The sequence below is a fragment of the Hemitrygon akajei genome, chromosome 17 (genome assembly GCF_048418815.1).
Source record: "Hemitrygon akajei chromosome 17, sHemAka1.3, whole genome shotgun sequence".
In the NCBI taxonomy this organism is placed as follows: Eukaryota; Metazoa; Chordata; class Chondrichthyes; order Myliobatiformes; family Dasyatidae; genus Hemitrygon; species Hemitrygon akajei.
The window spans coordinates 28,511,543-28,538,473 of record NC_133140.1 but is presented as its reverse complement, the minus strand read 5'-3'; the positions used below and the strand labels follow the sequence as shown (position 1 = coordinate 28,538,473).

Here is a 26,931-nt window from a genome sequence, read left to right as displayed (position 1 = left end):
TGGGTTCAATCCAGTCGGGGTAGTTTTCCTCCAGGTGATCTGCTTCTCTCCCACACCCCAGTCATATGGGTTGGTAGGTTAATGGTCTAAATTGCCTCTAGTGTGGGTAGAATCTGTGGGGGGACAGGGAGTTAGTGGGGATGTGAGAACAGAATCTGCGTAATTGGGTAGCTAATGTGGTTTGGAAGTGTCTCTTTCTAAAGTACAAAAGGGAAAATTGAGTGGAAGGGTATGAAGGTCAAAGTCAAATAAATAAGAATGTTCCTTTTAATTCCAGTTTACAAGGTTAAACTGAAAAGGCAGCAAGAGTTAGAGTTAAGAAAATAAAAGGGTTGAGAAACTGATTTTATAACTTCATTTGTGATTCTTGATACCCACAGCTTTATTTAATGAAAGCTGAAAGGGGCTTTCGGGGCGAAAGGACTCGCTGCCACCGACACCCAGCACCAACGAAAAGTCAAAGAGAGCACATCTGAGGTAAGCACGTCTCATGAATCCAAATCTCTTTTATTGTGCTTTTTTTTTGTATTGCAAGGCAAAAATTATTTACCTTTTTGCATAAGTATCAACGGAAAGTTTCAAGGGATATTTAAAAACAAACTTGCCCAAAAGCAAAAATGCACTTTCAACAGCGTGAAGTTGGCACGGTTAAAACTGTTCCTGCTCACAGCTGTTAATGAAAAGGACATCACTATAAACAGTCATGACCCAGAATTATTTCAAGATTTGATTTGCAGCTTCAGATAGGCAAGAGTCTAAATTGCACTTCTTATAATAATTTACAGAATTTACACTTGTAGCCTTGTACAACAGTTCTAAATTCCATTTGGAATCACATTCATAAATTCAGTCCACAGCATCATTTGCACACAGCCCGGAAGCCCTGGAACAAGGATTGCACTGGTTTCATTGTTCTGCATGTACTTAAACTTAGTTTGCCGCCACCTGGGGACCATCTGGAATCAAGGAGGCAAAGAAGGTTTTGAAGAATACCCAGGCTTTATTTACAAATGTCGTCCTGTTTACTTCAGCTTCAGGGGCCAGGATAGCGTCCCTGACATCATCACTTCCAGAACTATTCACTCTTTCACGGTCTTGATCCAGTGCCACATTCTGAAATTCACAAACAAGTCATTCCATTAGTATTTAACCTCACATATTAATTATAAACTCAAACATACTTTTATTTGCTCTGGACTCATCTTCTAACTCTACACTATTTTTTTTGTTAATTATTCATAGATGTTGCTGGCACAGCAAACCTCTATCTGTAGGTGCTCTTGAACTGAGGAAGCAGCCAGGAATAATCCAGCTTGGTCCAATTCTAGACACTGTACTTAACAGGAATCGCAGGGCACTTCAGTGGACACAATTTAACACTCAGCCACATATCAGGAAATGTGATGACATTGGAGTGAGAGCAAATTTCGGATATGAGGGAGAGGTGAGGAATCAGAGGTTCAACACTGGGGGAGCAAGATAACGCAAAGAGAACAAATATGTTAAAGAGGTTCGAATATATTTGAAACAGTCAGCATTTTTGCATTATAAAGGCTTTGCACCAAAGGGAACCATGGTAGGCATGTTCTCAGCACCATTTACTTACTGTTTAGTGTTTCTGCATTTCTCCACGAGCGTGGATAACTTCAATGACTAATACTCTCAACTGATTCAACAGCTGATAGACTCACTTAATAGGCTTCTTTACAACTCATGTTCTCCGTGTTAGTTTTTATTTGCAGTTTGTGTCATATTTCACTAATCCCATTGTATTTCTTTGTTCTGCCCTGAATGCCCACAAGAAAATTAATCCCAGGGTTGTATATGGTGCCGTATATGTACTTTGATAATACATTTACTTTGAACATGCACGATATAAAAAAAAAAGGACAGGTCTGTAGCCTTTGGTGGCTTTCAGAAACAGATCCTCCAGAAAAGCTTCTGATGGTTTGTAAGGCATAGCGTTGTGTGTTCAGCGAGCCTTTTCCACACTGTCAGTTACAAAATCTTCAGGTTTGCAGTGACAACATCCTCAGAAGGCAATCAGACAATATTACTGAAATGGAAAGGAAACCCATCCATTTGTGAATGCGGTATAAATCAATAATTCTACATATGTTGCAGCTCTGCAACTTAACAACCACACGGAATGGAGTTTGCACTTTGGTGGTCAACTCCTGTGTTGAGCATCATCTGGCTCAGGAGCCCAATCCTAGAATGTCACCTCTACCATACGTGCTGATGTAGTCAGAGGGTTAAGGAGGGGAAACAGTTCCGGATGACTTTTCTCTGGACTGGACAGGACAGGAATTGGGTAATATTAGCCATGGGGCAGGTGGTGGGTCTGTCCTGGCTAATGTTGAAAAAGTGCATGGATAAACAGAACATTCATATCTTGGACAAAAACAAAACCGGAAGAGAGGCTCAACCATGCGGAGTTTCAGAGAGTATTAGTTTTACGGAAGAACTAGATAAATTGGTATAAAAGCAGGAACTGAAGGAGAAGGATCGGTTTAGAACACCAGAGACAATCAAGGGATTAAGAGGGGAAAAGTACAGCAGAGTGAAAGCTAGTCAGTGGTAAAAGCTGATGGTAAAATGTTCTAAAGACACGTGAAGAGAACCCTTTACAGTCAGTAATAGGGGAATTTATAATGGGAGCAAAAAAAAAAGGCACAGAAGGTTCTTTGGTTCTGTCTTCGCAGAAGACGATGCGAATTATTTCCCAGGAATGTTAGGGTCACATGTCAAGAGAGGAGGAGGAGGAGGAGGAAGAACTGAAGGAAATCTATATTAGGGAAATAGTGTTAGAGAAACTGGGGAAATTTAAAGCTGATGAGTTCCTGGCGTTGGTAGCCACACCTCAGGGAACTATAGAAGTGGTGCTAGAAACATTCTGGAACAGTTTCTATGATTTGGTGGCAGGGAAAGCAGAGGCTAATGTAACCTCATTAATTAGAATGGCAAGTAGGGAAAAAAACAGATTACAGATGGTTAGACTGACTGTCTGGAGTGGGGAAAATGCTGGAGGCATCAAAGATGAAACAGCAAAGCAGTTTCATTTTGGTCAAACAACATTAATTTGTGAGAATGAGATAATCTCTGACAAGACTACTGGAAGTTTTTCTTTGAGAATCTATTGTAACTGGTAGAACAATTGGGGAGAACTGTAATAAGTAACCGGGGTTGCTGGGAAGTGCGGTTTGAAGGGCCAGAAGGGCCTATTCCACACTATCTCTAAATAAATAAATATGTTAACTGCTCAGCAGATAGGAAACAGTATAGGAATAAAAAAGGATTCTTCTAGGTTAGGTACTCTTCAGTGCTGGGAACCCAGTTCCCAGTTGGGCTCAATCACAAGAGCTTGGAAAGACATGATGCAATCTCATTGCAAATTTTAAAAAATTGAAAGAACTCAGAGATCAAGTCGAATTTAATCTGAAAAATTAGATATTCCTGATGGGGATTGCCCAGGTTTCATAATCCCAAAATTTACAACTGAAACAAGGAGACTTTTCTTTCCCACCTCATTGCCCACAAGCAATGGGATTAGAGCAGGCAGGTCGTTCACTAGGGTTCTTCCCACTTAGCCTTGGTCAAGTCACACAACCAAAAAGGGAAGTTTATTACTTGCTAATTACAAAATCATACACTTGCAATCTCATAAAGCTTGGCCTCTATCAATGCAGATCAACAAGCAAGTTGTGTCTCTGAACTGAAGGAATCTGAGCTACATTTGGGACAAAATTAAACTACGTCACGCCCATTACGCTGGAGAGTGCACACTGAGCATCTGACTGACGAGAACATTACATTTATAAAATCCGGAAGCTTTTTGGATTTCAGAGCTGAAGCTTTTAATCATGAATTTAGTTCCCTGGTCCTGAATGAGATCCTCCTACTGTTGATATATGGGTGACCTGGAGATTTGCTCCAAGATCTTCATTAAAAATTGCTCTACACTCAGCATCTCCCAACAAAACAACCAAAAATGTCAATGCCAATGGAACTTTTGCAATACCTCATTACATCACAGAAACAGTACTGAAGCCAACACCACTAGTTTCTCTAAACAGCTGTTCTTCCAAGCATTTTGCAGAGGTCTTTGTTAATTATGTTCACAAACTTTAGAATAAAATCAGTACTAGGATATTTCCCTTCACCAAAAACAGCTTAACAGCTGTTGGTTTTACTTGTTGTGTCCTTCCCATCTATACAGATACCAACCTGGTCTTGCACATCATCCTGATCTTCTCGATCCTGTTGGTGTTCCTGGTTTCCATGATTTGGATTGGCTTCCTGCAAAGGCATGTTGGCATTTGGCAGTGGTGCTGGATGTCTGAATGGAAACCAACCAGCATGATGTCTGCAGGAGAACAACAGGACACAAGCTTCATCATCAGATTGCATCATGGAGCTGACAAGACTACTTAATCATGGAAGATGTGCAACATCTAATTTTCAATTGCTTCCAAATGGAGATTTAGTTTTGGAATACACTACGCTAGATTTCAAAAAGAACATTCAGTCAACAGAAACTCCACAAGAGGTTCTCCACTCAAGTGGTACAAGAAAGCAGAAGAGGGCAAAGTAGCAAAATTAGAACATATTCAATAATGACTAGAGAACGTGACTAAGATGGGAATTGAAAAGACTGCAAGCCATAGTGAAAGACTTGAGGAAAGTAAACTAAAATTAGATATCAAAAATATGAACACCAACTTAAACAACAAAGTGAAACTGCAAATGCAGAATGCACATACCACCAGCTCAAGGACAGCTTTGATCACATTGTTACATGACGATAAGATGGACTCTTGACCTCACCATCTACCTCATCGAGGCCTCGCACCTCATGGTCTGCCTGCACTGCACTCTCTCTCTCTGACTATAACACTTCATCCTGCACTCTATTATTGTTTATCTTGTTCTACCTCAATGCACTGATGTGAAGAAATGATCTGCAAGCATGGCATGCAAAATAATTTTTCACTGTACCTCAACACGCGACAAAAATACATTCTAACAGTTGAAAGGCATTCTGCTAAACAACATCTCAGCAGTACTTCAATTAAAAGTTACAAAAAAGAGGGAGAAAATAAGGCTAAGAACACCTTGAATGGTGAGGACATAACACAAAGGGGGAAAAAAAATCTAAAAAGCCAAAAAAAAAAACTAGGAAGGAAGGAACATGTAATTATCAAGAAACCAAGACAGACAAGTGATTTGGGGGAAAGGGCTATGAAAGAAAATGCTATTTAAGACAGTAATAACGGCAGAAATCTTAAATCAAGTTCTTTGGCTCAGTACACATCAGGAAAACACGCGAGACTAAAAGGTAACATCAGTAATGATGTATCTCCATTTAAACTAGAAGCACAATTACTAAACAAATCCAACTCAACGGGAACAAAATTCTGATCTGCAAGGACTGTACTGATACACTACATATAATTGAGACAAGATATAGTAGTGACATGACATATTTCATGATTTATTAAGGAAATATTTGAATAATCGAGGAGAATGGAAGATAATGTTATACCAATATTTATGAAAGCAGAACTATGTAGCTGGCAGGGGAAGCTGTGGAATTACAAACATAACTGAGATGTTACATTAAGTAAAGAAAATTAAGGCATAAACGACTTAGAAAGTGAGGCTGAGGAGCAAATGCTGGGCATAATATAATTGGCAGATGCCTGTGCCTTGCTGAATTTTCTGTTCAATTACAAAATACCAATGGAGCTTTTGAGGTTAATTCGCCACTGCCTTATGTAAACACACATATAAAATCTGCAAACAATGTGCAAATAATTATTTTTTGTTGATTCACACAAGATGGTGATAAATTTGTTCTCTGAAAATTATTGAAACAGCTTACCATTTTGTGCCACATGCTCAGCCACAAACATCCTGCCTATTGGGACATTGGCTTGCAGTAATGTTAGGAGCTAAGTGAATGAGACAGATTGAGTAGAAGATTGGCTGAAATTAATGAGTATGTAGGTAACTTCAGAGGACAGTTAAGAGACAATCACAGTGAATTACATTTAGTCTAAACTAGACTGCAGGAATTCTCCCCCATCCCTGAAGGATATGTTCAAATCAAATGGCTCTTGGTCATAACAGTTATTATTCCTGAATTATTTAATCAGAAACAAACTCCAAGTTAGCATGGTGGGATTAGCTCTGGGTTTGGAATTATTCACCCAAACAAATTCTGAATGCACATTGAAATGAAACAGATTCCGCCTGTCAATATAGAAAGAAAATATTTGCACAACTGTGTGCTCCCCATGGGAGGTTCCTGGCCAGGGTCCAATATGCAAAAGCTGACATCTACCCAAAGAACGTCATCAGTTCCGTGTGAAACTGCTACTATTTCCTCATTTAACTGACCAAGTGTTTCAGACTCTTGGTTCAGGGACTGGAGTGCTGAAATTCCCAGCAATAAAACTAGGCGATCTTCCTGCCAAACTCTTGCTGGGTTGGACTAGATTCAATTTATTTGAAGAGGAACAGTTATAAGAGGAAGCAGCCTTTGAGTTAATTAAGCTATATTTAATTGCTTTATTAATATTTAATTATGTGCATCTCTGCCTGATAATTATGACATCCGGTTCATTCTCTTCAGTTAGTCAGATCGATTGGTACTGGAAGTACCAGCATAACAGTATGGTCTCCATCGGATTAAATAATCTCATGGCAAAATCCAAAATGCTTTATTATTGGGCCAACCCCACTACATGTTGAATGGGTTGTGCGACTGAGAATGACGTGGCACTCCATGAGTAATAAAATAGGGCAGGTTCAGAATTTGAAGTCTTCGAAGAACGACAGGATACTTACAGGTACATCAGCAGCATGGCACTCGCCACCAACACCACACGACTCAGCGACGAATAGAAGTAAACGATGCTCAGGAGAAAGCTGGCGCGGGCAGCCAGGTACAGCCAGTCCAACCAATCCCTGTTCAGGTCTTCATCGTCGTCCACCACGGGGCCTCCCTGGGCGTTCATCCGCAGGTTCTGGTTGGCCGGAGGGTTGTTGAGTTGAGGTAGAGGAGCGTGCTGATCAGCAGGTAGGTTGACGAGAGGCGGCTGGTTGGGCAGTGCAGCCGGTGTCCCGGGCGTGACCATGGGTTGATGCTGGGAGTTGGTGGCGGCCGCAGCAGCGGCGACTGCAGCCTGACTGTGAAGAGAGAAAGCACGTTGAGAAATAAAATGGCAGTAAGTGAGATGCTCCATTACTGGATGGGCTTTGACTGGACAATCAGACAACTGAGCCCAGACAGCGTCAAGCAGCATCAATCCTAAAGGAACACATCTACTCACTAATCAACGAGAGACTCATCAACATTAATATTTACCTACACAGAACCCAGTGGATCACTCTTATTGATACAAGAGACCGAAGACGCTGGAAAACAAGCATCTTATGGAGGAACTCAGCAGGTTGAGCAGGTCATGGAGGTGAAGGGTTTCAGGTCAAGTCTCAGCTTCAGTGCTGGATTTCCCTTGGTGGTTGCCGTTGGAATGGTTTCCCAGTGCATGGGAGAGAATCTCAGACAAACCCAGATGAAACGATGGTGCCACCTAGCTTTCTGAGATCATCCATGCTTCAGGATCAAAGCTGAACACAACGGGCAACAGTTCCAGGAGCTTGATCCAACATCTGGCCAACACCATTTGTCAGTGTTGGAACGGTTTATCTCAATGCTTTGAATTTAAAATAAAAAAAACTATCTGTAACAATTGTTGAAGATGTCAATTAGCGCAGCTTGACAACACTTTTGGGAAGAGAGGTCTGTGATTCAATAACAGAGCTGGCTTGATTCAAGGATATGTACACTTTCTGTCCAATAGTCCATTCGTGGGACCGTGTCACATCCTGAGGTGAGCCAACAATTGTCCTTGTGCTGATGCAAGTTCTTTAATTTCACTCCCAGATGACCGAGTTCAAAGGCCTCCATTCCAGAAGGGTATACAGAAACATTTGTGGTGGGCGTAAAACATTCAAAAGTTTGGGTACAAGTAAAGAGAAGTTGCAATAAAGGAGGAAATAGAAGAGTAGTCCAGGGAGTGTATGGAAAGGTTCTCATTACTCATCAACAGTCCTTTAGTAGAAAAGGACCACAGTCAAGTATTCAGCCATTAACTACCTTAGATATATACAGGCACCACTCTGCAGGAAAGCAACAGGAAGCCTCTTTTCACATTTACACTGACACGCGGGTTGAGGCTGTAGCTAGCAGCAACCATACTAGCTCTTTGCTGCACAGTAGCTGGATACAGAAGCAAATGGCAGAGTCCGTCTTGGAAATGGTGAACACAGTACTCACACTCTCATTAGGGAGATGCATGAATACCCACAGATATAAATGATAACACTCTGATAGACAAGGTTTCTTAGGCTTTGCCAGGAGCCAATAAATATCCAAATCTCCCTACCCCACACCCCAACTCCCGTAAAGCTACTAAAAGTTATATACAGCATCATTGGCATGTGCAGGTCAATGGGTAATGTCATCCATATCTCATTCAATCGATGAACCTTTCATCTTCTTCAGTACAAACTGTTTAACCAATGAAGGAGCAGGCACTGGTAGAAAGAGTACTCTGTGTACCCTGCTTAACATGACGCTTTATAGAACCAGTGACCCGGGTTCGATTCCTGCTGCTGCCTGTAAGGAGTTTTTACGTTCTCCCCGCGACTGCGTGGGTTTCCTCCGGGTGAACTGGTTTCCTCCCACAGTTCAAAGACTGATAGGTTAATTGGTCGTTGTAAACTGTCCCGTGGTAAATCAGGGGTTACTGGGAGGTGTGGCTCAAAAGGCTAGAAGGACCCATTCCGTGCTGCGTCTCAGTAAACAAACAAACAAACAGCCCACATTTCCAGCCGAGACCTTGCTCTGGATTCCCAGCATCTGCAGAATCTCATGTTCTCTATTCCCCACTGTTTCTGTATCTCCGTGCACTCCAGAATGGAAGTTATTCTGGGAGCAAGACATTTCAATAGCACCGTAACTGGTGCACTGAAATGCAAGTTTTCCGGAAGATAATAATACCTGCATTCAATATTCAGGTCAAAAGATATTTAAAAACACAAATTAATGACACCACAATGAGTACTAGGTAGATTTTTGGATTCCTTTGTGACTACACACACTCTGCAATATTTCCTTTGGTACAATCCGTGACCAGGAGAGCATGAGGTCTGATTAAGACCACGGTCATGATATTATACCAGAATTCGCAGATAGGATGAGGGGCAAGAAACAGCCATTATCCAGGAAACACTTCCTTTTTCATTCAAAAAAATAACCAATGGGTACCTACTATTGCATGTAATATTGCCGTGCATACATCTGCTGGAACCACAGGATTTGCTGAGAGCTGTACAGGTTGTACGCGGCTAGACCAGACATCCCCTCTGTGCTCTGGAGATCTTCCCTTGGAGACCTTTCAATAGCAAAGAGAAACCCACATCAAATCCACCCCGTTTTTAAGAAGTGTCAAGTCAATGGTTAAGGACGCCCGGCTTCTACCTACCAGGCACCATAGGCCCAGGGGAATGTGTTGGGTGCTCTGCGACGGAGACCATCCGCTGTTACCGATGTTGGGACAGTGAGGCTCTCCTGGCCAGAAGCAGCAGGTGTGTCTGGTTGCTCCTTGAATTAATAAAAGAGGAAAAAGAAAGTCAATAGTTAAACAAATGAGGAAGGGTGTGGTGTTTGGGCAAAATATTCTCCAACATCACAAAACTTCCAATACGCCACTTTGAGACACAGAACATACAGTTAGTGGCCACTCTATTAGGTACATCTGCGCGTTAATGCAAATACCCAATCGGCCACTCATGTGACAGCAACTCAATGAATAAAAGCATGCCGACATGGTCAAGAGGTTCAGTTGTTGTTCAGATGAAACGTCAGAATGGAGGAGAAATGTGATGTAAGTGTCTTTCACTGCGTAATGACTGTTGATACCAGATGGGACTATCTCAGAAGCTGCTGAAGTCCTGGATTTTTCATGCACAACAGTCTCTGGAGTTTTACAGAGAATGGTGCAAGGAACAAAAACACCTAGTGAGCAGCCATTCTGGGAGTGAAAACATCTTGTTAATGAGAGGTCAGAAGCGAATAGACAGACTGGCTCAAGCTGACAGGAAGGAGACAGCAACTCAAATAATCACGCATTACAACAACGGTGTAGGGAAGAGCATCTCCAAATGCACAACACTTTGAACCTTGAAGTGGATGGGCTACAGCAGAAGACTGCGAATATACACTCAGTGGCCACTGTATTAGGTACAGGACATATAATATACAAATCTCTGCATCCTCTCTAAAGTGTCCACATCCTTCCTATAACGAGGTGACCAGAACTGAATATAGCTGCAACATTACTTTGCAGTTCCTGAACTCAATCTGCTGACTAATGATGGCCAACACAGCATGCACAAATTTTTTAACCGTCTAACAGCTTTCCAGACAACTTTGAAGTATCTATGAACTTGGTCCACAATAACCCTCCGTTCCCCCACACTGCTAAGAGTCCTGCTACTAACCTTGTACTTCACCGTTAAGTGTGAACTTCCAAAATGAACCACTTCACACTTTTCTGGATTGAACTCCATCTGCCACTTCTCAGCCCAGATCTGCCCATATCCCTCCACTTCCTCATCCAAGTCATTTATAAAAATCAGAAAGAGTAGATGTCCCAGAACACCACTGGTCACCAACCTCCGGACTGAATATACCATCTGCGGCCTCCCTCTGCCTTCTGTGTTCAAAAAGTCCCATTTCCACTTTCAAAAAATTAATCTTGGGTAGAGAAATCACCCTCAGCTGTAGCTCCACAAGTCCTTCTGCTTTGTTCATTTGTTTTGTTTTTGTTTCTCCACCATTTAATCCACAAGATGTATTTGCCAAATATGAGAGCTGTCCACTTTCTGCTCAATCCTACAAAGGCATCACTTCACACTTTGGAACTAATAATTTTCTTAGGTTCAACTTGCAAAGGGAGAACCATCTTTGTTCTGCCCTCTCAATTTTAAGTCAGTGAGATCAAAATGAAGCTAGTAACAGAAAACAGCCAGTAGTGAATAGGCATATCTTCACATTCCACCTGATGTTCTTTGTCACTGAAGTAACCATCCAAGCTAACGATACACTAGTGTCTACACTCAGAGGCTACTTTATTAGGAACCTCCTGTATCTAAAAAAGTGGCAGTGTATGTATGTGTGTGGTCTTCTGCACATCACTGTTGTAATGTGTGGTTATTTGAGTTACTGTCACCTTCCTGTCAGCTTGAACCACTCTGGCCATTTTCTTCTGATCTCCCTCTAAGGGCATTTTTGTCCAGAGAACAGCCACTCACTGGATGTTTTTCCACACCATTCTCTGCAAACTCTTAGAGGCTGTAGTGTGTGAGAATCCTGGAGATCAGCAGTTTCCAAAATACTCAAACCACTCCATCTGGCACCAACAATTATTCCATGGTCAGTCATTTAGATCACATTTTCCCCATTCTGATGCTTGCTGTGGACAACAACTGAACCTCTTGACCATGTCTGCATGCTTTTATGCATGGAGTTGCTGCCACATGATTGGTGGATTAGATATTTGCATTAACGAGGTGTACCTAATAAAGTAGCTATTGACTGTTTAGTTCTACTGCCCTGACAGTGACCAAACCCATTCACAAATATAGCAATCAATTCCCAATGTACAGTGTGTAAAACTAAAATTTAAACATTAGGAGTTAGAACAGAAGTAACTTCCAATTTGATTTCCCCTGCCTCCCCCAGAACTTACAGAAAACGGAAACCACTTATGGTATAAATAAATTGTTCCAAGCTCAACACAACTGAGAAACTTGCAGTACCACAAATCATACAAATATGTCGAGCGGGGGACATACTGATGAAAACAGATTTCCATCTGCTTGACATAGCACCTGTTGTCATTGTGGACAGCTATAATGACAGCTCATAGCACTAACTGATAAAGTTTACTCCTCTTACTAGACTTCTCTGCTCTGTCCGAATACCCAAAACAATATTATTTTCCTTTCCGTGATGTTGTGAGCTGAATTAATTTGTCAACTCTGTACCAATATCCTTTGCATCTGATGCTATCCTACAAGGCTACTGCACTGATCCAGTTATGATTTCAGAATGTTACTGCTGGCATCTTTCAAGAAGTGTGTAGCAGAGAACCACTGTCCTTAATCCAGCATAGATGTGTCAGAGGGACAACATTTGACAATGATAAAGGGTCTTCAATGTAGGAAAGATCTACATTGATCGGCATCTACGGGGGGGGGGGGGGGGGGAGGGAGAAGGGGAAGAAGGCAACCATTAACTTTTCTGGAAGTTGCAAAAGACAGAGATTTTATTAAGGATTTAGGTATTCAATTGCTTTGATAGGCAGGGAGAAGTTAACAGGCAGAATGGGTTACAGAAGGAGCTCAGAGCTCAAGACTCCAGCTTCCAAAAAAATAATTACCTCCCTTTGTGCTGTGCAAGGGTTACATAGAAGGAACTTGTGACTTTGATTTCAGCAGGACATCCTGAATTACTTCATTATTTACGCTTTGTAAGCTTCAGTCACTGTCTGCTTATTAGTAAATGAGATAGTTGATTTGAATACAGCTCGGGACTAAACACACAAACGAGATTATTTATAAATGTTTGAGGATAATTGTTGGTCTGGTCACAGGGAGAAACTGCAGCCCTGCCCATTCTTTGAATATTTCCATCAGATATTTTGACCTTAGTCAAACATCTCACTTCCACCTCAACCCCATTCTCTTGCCTTCTCCCCACAACCTTTAATGCCCTGACTAATCAAGAACCTATCAACCTGCGTTTTAAACGTATCCAATGACTTGGCTGTCATAGCCGCGTGTGGCAATAAATTCAAGAGGTTCACTACGGCTAAAGAAATTCTTCCTCATCTCTGTCCTAAAAGGACATGGGACATCCTTGTATAGTGAGGATGTACTCTCTGGTCCTACACTCCCCCGCTACTAGAAAAATCCTCTCAATGTTCACTCTAAGTGGTAGTACTGTGGATGTCACAATATCCAGCTCAGGATAGAGGGGCTCGGCATCTAAACAATCACCAGAACAGAGTGTCTTGGAGGGTATGAAATGGCCAAGAAATCCATGGCAGATATCTCGTCTGAAATGGCCACAAAATCCATGGCAGATATCTCATCTGAAATGGATCTAAAGTCATAACTCAGTTAAAATGCTTCTAGTGTGGCAGTCATATAAAAGTGTACACAACTCAGAGGTGCTTGCCTTTTAGAGGAGTACTGAAATAAACAGGTACGGATTTTTCACCGCTCACATCAGAGAAAATTGCCAGTGTTGTCAATGCTAATGACAGGCTTTTAAAGCTCCTCCAATCTATCGCATGCAGGTACACGTACACTTTATTCCCGGTCCCCAGCCTTTTATACATACCTTCACACTTGGCTCTTGTCTAGACTTTGTTCCATTTCTAACATTACAGACCAAGTGAATGGTGTGGTACTGGTCAGACTGCAAGAGACCAAAGAAGAGGCAAGACAATTATCACAAGGATCACTCCTGCTGGTCTACAAGAGCTGATAAAGGTTCTGCAAACTAAAGTTTGTATTCAGCCCTGCATTTCCCCAATTCCATGAAAGTGAACATTCTTTCTAGCTCTATTCAATCAACAGCCAAATAAAACCAAAGGCTAAAAGTGGTGGTAAATAGATCGATTACCATGTGCAAGTTAACGTCATAATTAAAAACAGTAGTTTAGTCAAAGTCTCAGTTTTACTTCTCCTTAATGATGACCTGTCCCAGTCCCATGATCCAACAGCATGAATCCAAACCATGTATTACTGTTAACCAGTAATGATGTGGTACAGAGAGCATTGAATATGATTCCAAAAATGCATACATAAACAATTCAATTTGTACGACTAATGTGGCCAAGAACACAGCAGCTTATGTCATCCCACATTTTAATTTAAGATTTTCATCTTGGGATTAAATGCTGCCCAGAGATAAAAATCCATTAAGAATACAGCTAGTAGGCTAGTTAATTGTTCATTCTCTGAAATCATGATGGATATGTAAAAGAACAGATATTCAGCCAACCTGATTGCACGAACATCGATTTCTCCAACTTCTGGTCATGCACCACCGCCCCCCCCCCACCCCCCCATTCACTGATCACATTTCCCTCTCTCACCTCATCTCTTTGCCTGCCCATCACCTCCCAATGGAGCTCCTCCCCTTCCCTTTCTTTCATGGCCTTCCATCCCCTCCTATCAGATTCCCCCTTTATCTCTTTCACCAATCAACTTCCCAGCTCTTTACTTCACCCCTCCCCATCCCAGATTCACCAATCACCTACCACCTTCACCTCTCCCCATCCCAGATTCACCAATCACCTACCACCTTCACCCCTCCCCATCCCAGATTCACCAATCACCTACTGCCTTGTATTTCTTCCTCCCCTCCTCCCACCTTCTTACTCTGACCTCTCATCTTTTCTCTCCAGCCCTGATGAAGGGTCTCGGCCCGAAGCATCAGCTGTGTACTCTTCTGCATAGACACAGCCTGGCCTGCTGAGCTCCTCCAGCACTTTGTGCGTGTGGCTTCGATTTCCAGCATCTGCAGATTTTCTCTTGTTTTACATTTCCCCATATCCCTTAACACTTTGAGTTAAATCCATCCACTGGCAATTTTAAATCCAGTGTTCTCCATCATTTGCAGCAAGGTTCCCAAATTCTACCTGCCTTCGGATGCTAATTTTTTTCTTGCTAAGCCCAACAGGGGTCATAAGGACAGCATTAAGAGTTCCAAAGCACAAGAGCACCATTTATCCCAGAGCCCTATGCCACTTGGTGATCAGAGGAGCACTGAAGAGACTACTGTACATTGGAACCGGGCTATCGACTGGACTGTTACTCAGTATGAGGCAGCGTACAAGTGGACACAAGTCCGTCACTGTACAGCACTGGGGCGCAAGGCTGGTGAGGATCTGTCATTGTGTAGCACTGATTTGATACTGGCAGGTACAGGTCTCTTGCTGACAGTTCCCTCAAAGAGCTGGTGCAGAGTCAGTGGGCGCAAGATCCTTTGAAATGTCATCTTCGACACAGCCTCCTCACAAATTTCACAATAGATAGTGATGAGCATGTAACTAGGGGCTCAGAGCTAAAATTCTATGCTGCAACTGGCACTGATTTTTGAAAATCGGGAATAAATATTTCCAGCTTTCTGACCCGGGGCAGTGAGAAATTTGCATCTTTTAATAGAAAGATGAGAACAATGAATTTTTTTAAGACCAAAACTTAAACTTTAATGTAACACACAAAAAATGCTATAGAGGAACTCAGCAGGTCAGGCAACTCTATGGAAATAAATAAACAGTTGATGTTTCAGACCGAGATGCATATTTTCTCATTAGCCTGGTGAGTTGCAGTTTGAGTTTGTCTCCAAAAAAAATACATGAGAAACCATTTAAGAATCTGTATTCACATTTGAGAGATGGTATCAGACAGATCCTGTATTTTATTGTCCTTCTGTCTCTTCATTCCATCCGAGTTTGTGGTTACAAGAGAGTTTGGCTCATTGAACCATGCTCCTGGGACTTCCTGACATACAGTGGGGCTTGTTGACGATCTTAACCAACCTCTGGCTGCAAAAGTGCTTTGGAACACACTGCCCAAATTCTCCAGTCCTAGACCAGCTAAACTATCAGTTCATCTCAATATCACAAACATTTCCATATCAATAGGCATCAATTCAAACTGCATTCTTAGTACTTATGTAATGTGGCATAGGAGTTCTAATAATTCAGTGCAGATCGGCATTGCCAGTTCGAAATTTCACAGTTTTTAAAAAAAAACACATGGGAGTTAGTAGGATGTAGATTTACTGCAAGAACTGAAGACAGAGTAGAACCATTCTGCCAGAGGACTTCAGTCTGCCTACATCTTTGATCTTCAAGAGGTGTAAAACTGGCACCAAATGTGTAAATTGTATAACATGTTGCATTCATATAGTGACATCAGCATTTTAAGCAGATCTATTTGATATATTATAATAAATAATTAAAAGTTTAAAAAATATGTATTAGTATCTGCTTAATAAATATGAAATAAATATTTTAAGTAAAATATTTTTTTATTTGATGATGGATACACAGTCAAAACACGCTTACTGAAAGCATTTTGAAATAACGTGCTCATTATTTTATTAAATGCGCACCCAACACTTGGGTAGGAAGTACAAATATGAACCCTGACAGCACTTGCCACGTCTGTTCCTAGAGCCAGGGTTAAGGACTTTAGTGAGGTTTTTGACAACTTCTGTGTGGTAGATTGGCCAATAAAATTAAAGCCAATGGTATCAAAGGGAGAGTGGCAAACAGATACAATGTTAGCTCTGTGGCAGAGTGCACCCAGCAATGGGTGGTGGGAACTTTTGTGACTGTAGACTCCCACAGGACTCAGTAGCCAGTCCCTCACGTTCTGGAATATACATTGCTAATTTAGATGTAAATCTATGGGGCATATTAATGTTGCAGAGTTACAAAAATTCCATGTGTGGTTGGAGGTAGGGAGAAGCTTTAGACTGCAGCAAGATATAGATGTTGGGGTCAGTTGGGAAAAGAGGCAAGTTACATTTAGTCATACAGCATTAATAGAGATGCAGCAAAACAAACAGATAAATAATTAAAGGGAAGTTATCAAGATAAATGGAGGACAGAGGGGCCCCAGCCACTCAAAAGACAGGTGGATGGGTCAATAGATGGCTACCAAAAACTGCACAGGCAATGCTTTCCTTTGCTAGTCTGGACACAGAATCCAGAGCAGGGATCGATATTCTTCATGTGTGCAGCAGGAACTCTTTAGCTTGAACACTCTAGTCATCACATTATAAGCAATATACATTGGAGAGGGTGGAGAGAAGTTTAACAAAGCTGGTGCCCGGATTGAAAAACTCACTCCAAGGAAAGATCGGAGTGGCTAAGGTAGTTTTCTTCGCTAACAATGACGGAAGGCAGAATATAGTGTTACAGATACAGAGGAAGTGCAGTGTAGGTAGAGAGGAAGGAGCAAGGGTCACAATGATGTCATCAGTTCACCTTTATTATACAAAAGAATGTTACGATTGGGGGGATAGAACCTGTCTTGAGCCTGGGTGTGCGTATTTTAAAGCTTCTGCAACTTTTATCCAATGGAAGGGGTTAGCAGAGGGAGTACCCACTGGGAGGAGTTCTGGATTATGCTGGACTCCGGGGGGAATATTAGTCAGGGAAATCTGAAAACTTCCTTTTCTCTTCAAAACCATTAGATGATGTATGTCAATGATTTGGACTACGGTATTAATGGATTTGTGGCTAAATCTGCTGATGATACAAAGATAGGTGGAGGAGCGGGTAGTGTTGAGGAAACAGAGAGCCTGCAGAGAGACTTAGATAGTTTAGGGGAACGGGCAAAGAGGCAAATGAAATACAATGTTGGAAAGTGTATGGTAATGCACTTTGGTGGAAGAAATAAATGGGCAGACAATTATTTAGATGAGGAGAGAATTCAAAATGCAGAGATGTAAAGGGACTTGGGAGTCCTTGTGCAGGATACCCTTAAAGATTAACCTCCAGGTTGAGTCAGTTGTGAAGAGGCGAATGCAATGTTGGCATTCATTTCTAGAGGTATAGAATATAAGAGCAGGGATGTGATGTTGAGGCTGTGTAAGGCATTCGTGAGACCACAATGGTATTGTATGGAGAGGGTTCAGAGAAGATTCAAGCAAATGATTCCAGGAGTGAATGGGTTACTGTACAAGGAATGTCTGGCAGCTCTTGGGCTGTATTCCCTGGAGTTCAGGAGAATAAGGGGGGATCTCTTTAAAGCCTGAACAGATTAGATAGGGAAAAGTTATTTCCTATGGTAAGGGATTCTAGGACAAGAGGGCACAACTTCAGGATTGAAGGACGTCCTTTTAGAACTGAGTTGCAGAGAAATTACTTTAGTCAGAAGGTGGTAAATCTGTGGAATTTGTTGCCACGAGCAGCTGTGGAGTCCAAGTCATTTAAGGCAGAGATAGGTAGGTTCTTGATTAGCCAGGGCATCAAGCGATATGGGGGGAAAGTCGGGAACTGGGGATAACTGGAAGAATTGGATCAGCTGATGATTGAATGATGGAGCAGACTCGATGGGCTGAATGGCCTACTTCTGCTCCTGCATTTTATAGTCTCTTCAAAACAGCACAATAGAATCAGATGTATTCATTCAAAAGGGCAGCCACAACATGAATTTAACCATATACATGAAGGATGACTTCTTTGACAATGCAGGAATCACTAATTATGGCATGAAGTGTGGAACTGGAGCAACACCCAACATGCTGGAGGTACTGAGCAGGCCAGGCAGCATCTATGGAGAAGAGTAAACAGTCAATGTTTCAGTCCTGATGAAGGGTCTCAGCCTGAATTGTTGACTGTTTATTCTTTTCCATAGATGCTGCCTGACCTGCTGAGTTCTTCCAGCGTTTTGTGTTGCTTTGGATTTCCGCCACGTGCAGATTTTCTCGTGTTTGTGAACTAAACTACGTGCTTGGATTCCTGTAAAAGGGGTTTGAACTTTTTGAGGGATAGGAATGCTACCATTGAACTAGGGTGGCCTTCTTCAGGAAGAACTCTTCTTCCGTCTACTGAATATCCACCCCACTCCCCACATCCACTCACTACAATAATAGGGAAACAACCATCTCTCAATAGTGAGAGCATAACCTCAACAAGGTGAACAATTTTAATCACACACTCACAAAGAAATACATCTGATCAGGCAGCTTGTGGGCAACGGTGACTTTTTAAAACATATTGCTGCTCCTTCCCCAGAATACTGACCTTTCTCAGGATATCCCTCAGCAAGAGGTGGTCAGGCAGCAACTTCCCTGAATAGATCAGCTTCTGCTCTGATTGCGCCTGGAGAAGGAAACACAGAGATAATTCAGCGTTGCCACCGAATGCCTGCAGCTGATTTCAATTCTGCCAAAATTTCAATGGAACTTTTATCAAGTTGAACCAGAAAGAGTGATTTTGAAATTGCAGTTTTTGATCTTAAGTTATGGAGTTCCCATCAGATATGACATGGCAGAGTACAATAAACAACTTCCTGCATTCCCAGTAAAATAAATATTTGCCTGTGTCACTGGTCTTCAGTTACTTTTAATGAAACACTTCTAAGACACTAAAAATGAACCAAGTGGTCTACAAAAGCAATTTGTATTGTTAAAGTTATGCAGAAATCGACAATTTGATTGAGGTGATTCTAAGGAGTTAATTTAGTCCATAAACACAGGCACTGCTACATTTCACCGGTTCATTCCATGCTCCAATGAAAGACTGGTGCACGGTTGTAATAGTGCAAACATTTCACAAGCTGCTTTGCACAATTTACTTTTGAGTTCCAGTAAGTTTAGGCAAACAAGCTCTCAAAATTTATCAGATGTACTGTTTGGATCTGGTTATTCTTTCACCTGCAGTTTGTGGAGGCAAAGGGCACGTACATGTCCTTCACCAGAGACCAGGAGTACAGCAATCATAACGTACAGTAGGGTGTGCAGAGAAAATACTGAGCTCTTCCTTCCTCACAGCATTTCTCCCGCACAGACCAAACTGTAAATGTCCCCAAATGTATCAAATTCAGTGGTAATGTGCAGTAAATATCTGTCCTTTTCAATTAAACGCAAATCCTGCTGTTCATGTTCCAGAAATTAGCACCACCCCCATGACGCAAGGCAGTCCCCAACCACCACATACTGACCGTTGTGTCCCAATTAGAAGCAGTATGATCATCTGCTTCAGCATAAGCTTGTGTAACATCACCTTCTGATATCAAACACAGTAAAATTCACCTTCCAGACTTTGGCAGTGTTGGACTGGCTGATTCGCCAGATTACTGGACATTATATTATTAACACCCCATATAAAGACAATAAGACAAAGGAGCAGAAGTCGGCCATTCAGCCCATCGATTCTGCTCCGCCATTTCATCATGAGCTGATCCAATCTCCCCTTTAGTCCCATTCCCCCGCCTTCTCACCATAACCTTTGATGCCCTGACTACTCAGATACCTATCAATCTCTGCCTTAAATACACCCAATGACTTGGCCTCCACTGCTGCCCATGGCAACAAATTCCATAGATTCACCACGCTCTGGCTAAAAAAAACTTTTCGCATCTCTGTTCTGAATGGGCAATCCTCAAGTCATGTCCTCTCGTACTAGACTCCCCCACCATGGGAAACAACTTTGCCACATCCACTCTGTCCATGCCTTTCAGCATTCGAAATGTTTCTATGAGGTCCCCTCTCATTCTTCTAAACTCCAAGGAGTACAGTCCAAAAGCAGTCAAATGTTCCTCATATGTTAACCCTCTCATTCCCAGAATCATTTTAGTGAATCTTCTCTGAACCCTCTCCAAATTCAGCACATCCTTTCTTAAATAAGGAGCCCAAAACTGCACACAGTATTCCAAGTGAGGTCTTACCAGTGCCTTATAGAGCCTCAACATCACATCCCTGCTCCTATACTCTATTCCTCTAGAAATGAATGCCAACATTGCATTCGCCTTCTTCACCACCGACTCGACCTGGAGGTTAACCTTAAGGGTATCCTGCACGAGGACTCCCAAGTCCCGTTGCATCTCAGAACTTTGAATTCTCTCCCCATTTAAATAATAGTCTGCCCATTTGTTTCTTCTAACAAACTGCATGACCGTACACTTTCCGACGTTGTATTTCATTTGCCACTTCTTTGCCCATTCCCCTGATCTATCCAAGTCTCTCTGCAGACTCTCCGTTTCCTCAGCACTACCGGCCCCTCCACCTATCTTTGTATCATCAGCAAACTTAGCCACAAAGTCATCTAATCCAAATCGTTGATATGCAACGTAAAAAGAAGCGGCCCCAACACAGACCCCTGTGGAACACCATTGGTAACCAGTAGCCAACCAGAATGGGATCTCTTTATTCCCACTCTCTGTTTCCTGCCAATCAACCAACGCTCTATCCACATATGTAACTTTCCCATAATTCCATGGGCTCTTATCTTGTTTAGCAGCCTCATGTGCGGCACCTTGTCAAAGGCCTTCTGAAAATCCAAATACACAACATCCACTGCATCTCCCTTGTCTAGCCTACTTGGTTTGTCAGGCAGGATTTTCCTTTAAGGAAACCATGCTGAGTTCTGCCTATCTTGTCATATGCCTCCACGTACTCCGTAACCTCATCCTTGACAATCGACTCCAACAACTTCCTAACCACCGATGTCAAGCTAACAGATCTATAATTTCCTTTTTGCTTCCTTGCCCCCTTCTTAAATAGGGGCGTGACATTTGCAATCTTCTAGTCCTCCGGAACCAGGCCAGAATCTATCGACTTTTGAAAGATCATTGCTAATGCCTCCACAATCTCCACTGCTACTTCCTTCAGAACTCAAGGGTGCATTCCATCTGGTCCAGGAGATTTATCTACCCTTAGACTATTCAGCTTCCTGAGTACTTTCTCTGTTGTAATTGTGACTGCGCATATTTCTCTTCCCTGACACCCTTGAATGTCTGGTATATTGCTGATGTCTTCCTCAGTGAAGACTGATGCAACAGACTCATTCAGTTCCTCCGCCATCTCCACATCTCCCATTACAATTTCTCCAGCATCATTTTCTATCGGTCCTATATCTACTCTCACCTCTCTTTTACTCTTTATATACTTGAAAAAGCTTTTAGTATCCTCTGATATTATTTGCTAGCTTCCTTTCATAGTTCATCTTTTCCCTCTTAATGACCTTCTTAGTTTCCTTTTGAAAGCTTTTAAAAACTTCCCAATCCTCTGTCTTCTCACTAATTTTGCTTCCTTGTATGCCCTCTGCTTTGCTTTTACTTTGGCTTTGACTTCTCTTGTCAGCCACGTTACATCCTTTTTCCATTCGAAAATTTCTTCCTCTTTGGAATATATCTGTCTTGTGCCTTCCTCACTTCTCGCATAAACTCCAGCCTCTGCTTCTCTGCTGTCCTTCCCACTAGTGTCCCTTTCCAGTCAACTTTGGCCAGTTCCTCTCTCATGCCACTGTCATTTCCTTTACTCCACTGAAATACCAACACATTGGATTTCGGCTTCTCTTTCAAATTTCACAGTGAACTCAATCATGTTGTGATCACTGCCTCCTAAGGGTTCCTTCACTTCCATCTCTCTAATCACCTCTGGTTCATTACTCAATACCCAGTCCAGCACAGCCGATCCCCTTGTGGGCTCAACAACAAGCTGTTCTAAAAACCCATCTCGTAGACATTCTACAAATTCTCTCTCGAGATCCATTGCCGACCTGATTTTCCCAATCCACTCGCATGTTAAAATCCCCCACAATTATCATAACACTGCCCTTCAGGCAAGCCTTTTCTATTTCCTGTTGTAATTTGTAGTCCACATCACTGCAGCTGTTTGGAGGCCTGTAGATAACTGCCATCAGGGTCCTTTTACACCTGTGATTTCTTAGCTCAACCCATAAAGATTCTGTACTCTCCGATCCTATGTCAACTTTTTCTAATGGTTTAGTATTTCTTACCATTAAAGCCACGCCACCCCCTCTACCTACTATGTCACAAAACAAAAATATCCGATGAGTTTTACTGGAGCACGAGAGCACAGCTGCATTGTGTTCAAGCTCCTTCACTCCATCTGCCAGGTTTACCCATTTTAATTCTACTTCCCATTTTGACATGGAGGCCATGAACTACCACGAGGAGACCTCTCTCAGGTTGGAGGAGCAACACCTTATATTCCATCTGGGTTAGGCTCCAACCTGACGGCATAAATGTCGATTTCACTCCTCCTGCTTCTTTTTCCCCCCATTCCACCCCCACCGCCCCTTAGCCTTTCTCTTCTCCTCACTTGCCCATCACCTCCTTCTGGTGCTCTTCCCTCTCTTCCATGGTCCATTCTCCTTTCCCGTCAGATTCCTTTATTTCTTCCAGTTATTACCTCCAATCTTCTCACTTCATTCCCACTCTTCCATTCCCCCCCCCCCCAACCTGGTTTCACCTATTACCTACCAGCTTGTTCTCCTTCCCCTCCCCCACCTTATTCTGGCTCTCCCCACCCCACTTCCTTTCCAGTACACCTGCAAGAGGACCACAGCCTTGGCCCGGAGAACCATGTTGGCTGGAGTCAAGGCCTTGTGCTTTGGCTCTTGATAGGATCACCCATGCCAAACAGGTCAAAGGGCGGAGGCCAGACTAAGAGAGGTCCACTGGTCTTCCAGGTTCGGGGTTCAGCTCAGGGCTAACAACTGACTGGTCAATAAAAACTGTTACAGAAACAACAAAGAAGACTCCTATATCTGTATGCAATGGTACGGACAGACAGGTGCAGATCGGTAAATTAAGTTTCCAGTACTGATGAAGGGTCTTTGCAAGGAACACTGACCCTTTAATCATTTCCATAGATGCTGCCTGACCTGCTGAGTTCCTCCAGCATTCTGTGTGTGTTGCTTGGATGTTCTCAACCTGTGGATTTTCTCCTGTTTTGCTCACGATATGCCAAGTGAGGCCTCACCAGTGCTTTATAAAGCCTCAACATTACCTCCTTGCTTACATATTCTGCTCCACTTGAAATGAATGCTAACGTTGCATTTGCCTTCCTCAGCACTAACTCAAGCTGCTAATTAACCTCTAGGGAATCCTGCACACAGACTCCCAAGTCCCTTTGCACCTCAGGAGTTTTGAACTTTCTCTCCTTCCTGAAAACAACCTGCCCCTACACCCATCTTCATATTGTCTGCAAACCTGGCCATAGTGTGATACAGTGTGGAACCATTCCCTTCACTCCAACTGGTCCACTCCCGTCACAGTATCCTTCCTGCCTGTCCCGGTGGCCCATAACCTTCTAGGCACCTATCAAAATGCCTGTTAAATATTGCATCTGTATCTGTCTCCAGCATTTCCTCTGGCACTCACCATCTCTGTGTAAAAAAAAACAAATGCTTTCAGATCTCCCTTATCTATAAAGTCCTCTAGTTTTGGACTCCCAACTATGGCGAAAACACTACATTATCTATTCCCCTCATGGTTTTATGAACTTCTGGAGGTCCGCCCCCCCCTCCCCCCATTCTCCTGAACTCCAAGGAATAAAGATCCAGAGAGGCCAACCTCTCCCTACAGTTCAGGCCACTGAATTGAGCAGAGTGCAAGTCGGGCCTATGCTGCCCTCAGTGAGCAGCCATTAGCACAACACTTGCCTCAGCTTGAAAACGCAATCAAGCCCAGGACCTTCCTCATCCCTGCACTCCCCCTGCCTTAAGTAGCACACTTTCCACGGGAATTCCACAACACAAATCTAAAGATAGCAACTGTGTGCTGACAGTAACAATTTGAAGTCTGAAGTAGTGAATGCCAAATTAGGACTAGTCTGCATTAGAATTTCAGTAAAATCAGCAACTGATATTGGGATATTAAACTTCTTGCTATGGCAACAATGCCAAACGGATTTAACTATGTACTGGCTATAGGATAAACAAAGATTGCAAATCTAGGGCAAAGTTCAAACCACCCTTACCAGTCACAGCACAAGTCAGACTTTGTGATCTAAACCAGCAGTGACTCACACTTCCTATCCTTCCACATCCCTGTTCAGTACAGTATTTGAAGGTGACAGCAACAACAGATTTAAGAATTCATCAATGCACTAAAACCCAAAATTCAATTTTCACACCAATTGGAATAAACAAGCAGTACTCCTTAACGTTCTCTTCTCACTGCTACCATCAGGAAGGTGGTACAGGATGAAGAGGACCCTCAGGACCGGGAGAACCAGGTTCAGGAAGTTATTACCCCTTAACCATCAGACTCTTGAGCCAGAGTGGATAACTGCACTCATCTTCACTTGCCCCAGCTGTTCCCACAACCTATGGACTCACTTTGAAGGATTTTTTTCCCAAAAGAACATAGAAACTTACAGCACATTACAGGCCCTTCAGCCCACAATATTGTGCCAACCATGTAACCTACTCTAGAAAGTGCCTAGAATTTCCCTACTGCACAGTCCTCAATTTTTCTAAGTTCCATGTACCTATCTAAGAGTCTCTTAAAAGACCCTATTGTATCCGCCTCCACCACCGTCACTGCCAGCCCATTCCACACACTCACCACTCTCTGTGTGAAAAACTTACCCCGACATCCCCTCTGTACCTACTCCCCAGCACCTTAAAACTGTGCCCTCTCATATTAGTCATTTCAGCCCTGGGGAAAAGCCTCTGGCTATCCACACGATCAATGCCTCTCATCATCTTACACACCCATTCTTTTTTAAATGAGGGGCGACCCGATAGAGGTGTATAATCTCATGTTCTCCTTTTTTGTCTTTGCATAGTTTGTTATCTTTCACACACTGGGTGTTTACCCATCCCGTTTGGTGTAGTCTTTCATGGAATCTATTGCGGGTTTGTTTTGGATTGACTGTATGCCCTGTGGTGAACTACATATACCTGTCTGGACACGTATATGTACCTGGACCTGTCTGACTGCTCCTGTGGCTCCTCCCACTGACCCCGGTATAAAGGCGATTGGAGGCCTGAGCCCGGCCCTCAGTCTCCAGGATGCTGTGTGGTGGTTTCTTGCTGCTGACGGTGCTTTCTTCCAGCCTACATTGACTCACGTCTCCGAGAGTTATTGATGGTGCATCATGCCCACAAGAAAATGAATCTCAGGGCTGTACATCTGACACATAAGTACTTTGATATTAAATTTACTTTGAACTTTGTATGTACATTGCTGCAAATTCCCAACTCAAGGACACACAAACAACACCCTCCTAATCCACGAAATGTAATCCAAAAGTCGCTGCGACACTCCTGGAGCAAAACATTGCTGGGCGAACTCAGCAAGTCAAAGCCAGGCAGCACTGTGGAGGCAAATGGATGCTTTGGGTCGGAACAAATTCTCCCGCGTCGTTTTTGCTGCTGACTACATGTCCCCACTATAAAGGAATTTTGATTTTTTGATTTTGAAGGACTTTTGATCTGTATTTTAGAACGTCGGTAGTGGTTTCGAAGAAAAGGTTAAACTGCTCGGGGGAATTTGAGGCCCAATATCACTTCCGGGATTAGTGATAAAACCAAGCGCTGGTAATCCAGATTTGTACATAGCAGGTTCTTTACTTTGCTGACCCACCCTACCTTTAAAAAAAAAGGAAGCGACTCTTCAACCCATCGATTCAACTTCCTGTAATAGTAATCCTAAAATTTTCAAAAGTTATCTGTGCAATAATTCGCCCCACCTTGCACCAGACCGGGTAGTTAAAAATAGTTCAACATACAAGAATCATCTAGTCAACAAGTCGTCCCAAGGGCAGCTCTAACACAAATGTGTATCTTATAAACATCGCTCCTCCCTTCCCACCCCCGAACAAGCTCAGGCAACTTTCCCTGGACTCCATCCCAGTCTCCTGCACCGTGCTAGTCTTTAAAACTTATAAAGGCCGCCTGAAAAGCCGTGGCCCTCTTATCAGTTCGGTAGTAACAGGTGCAAGCAGACAAGGCCGCAACTTGAGAGAAACTTTGATCCTAAGTTTATCCACCCCCATAAGTTTGTTTTAGCCCGTACTCACTGGGTGGCTCGGGTACTCCTCGCTGAGGAAGCTTTTCAGCCGCTGCACCGTCCAGCCCAGCCCCACCAACAGCTTCTGGTCGCCGTACGACTGGTCGGGCACTTTAACGACCAGAGTCACCATTTCGTCGCTGCTGCCCATCGCCCCTAACTCCGCTGCGCTGCGCCGCGGTGACTGGCTCTCGGGAGCTCCGGCTGTGCGCTGTCAACCCGAGTGTGGCTGACGGCGATTGGTCGCGGCGAGCGCAGACGTGGAGCTTCGGGAGC

The 26,931-nt window shown here is 42.9% G+C and overlaps 1 protein-coding gene across 1 annotated transcript; it reads right to left on the bottom strand.

Annotated features, from left to right (window-relative positions):
- Positions 1-488: 488 nt before the first annotated feature.
- On the bottom strand, positions 489-26,931 carry herpud1 (homocysteine-inducible, endoplasmic reticulum stress-inducible, ubiquitin-like domain member 1). Its single transcript, XM_073069835.1, has 8 exons — positions 26,666-26,931; positions 18,912-18,989; positions 13,481-13,558; positions 9,555-9,673; positions 9,342-9,464; positions 6,853-7,194; positions 4,228-4,366; positions 489-1,113 (listed from the first exon to the last, which is right to left on the bottom strand). Exons 1-8 carry the CDS (start codon positions 26,804-26,806, stop codon positions 931-933), a joined length of 1,203 nt encoding a protein of 400 aa, XP_072925936.1. The 5' UTR covers positions 26,807-26,931; the 3' UTR covers positions 489-930.

Excerpts from the sequence above, each read along its gene's own strand:
- herpud1 (XM_073069835.1), bottom strand. The coding sequence starts at position 26,806 with ATGGGCAGCAGCGACGAAATGGTGACTCTGGTCGTTAAAGTGCCCGAC. Across the intron at positions 18,990-26,665 it reads AGGAGTACCCGAGCCACCCA|GCGCAATCAGAGCAGAAGCT; the intron begins GTGAGTACGGGC and ends TTCCTTCTCCAG. Across the intron at positions 7,195-9,341 it reads CGGCAATATTACATGCAATA|TCAGGCTGCAGTCGCCGCTG; the intron begins GTAGGTACCCAT and ends CTCTCTTCACAG.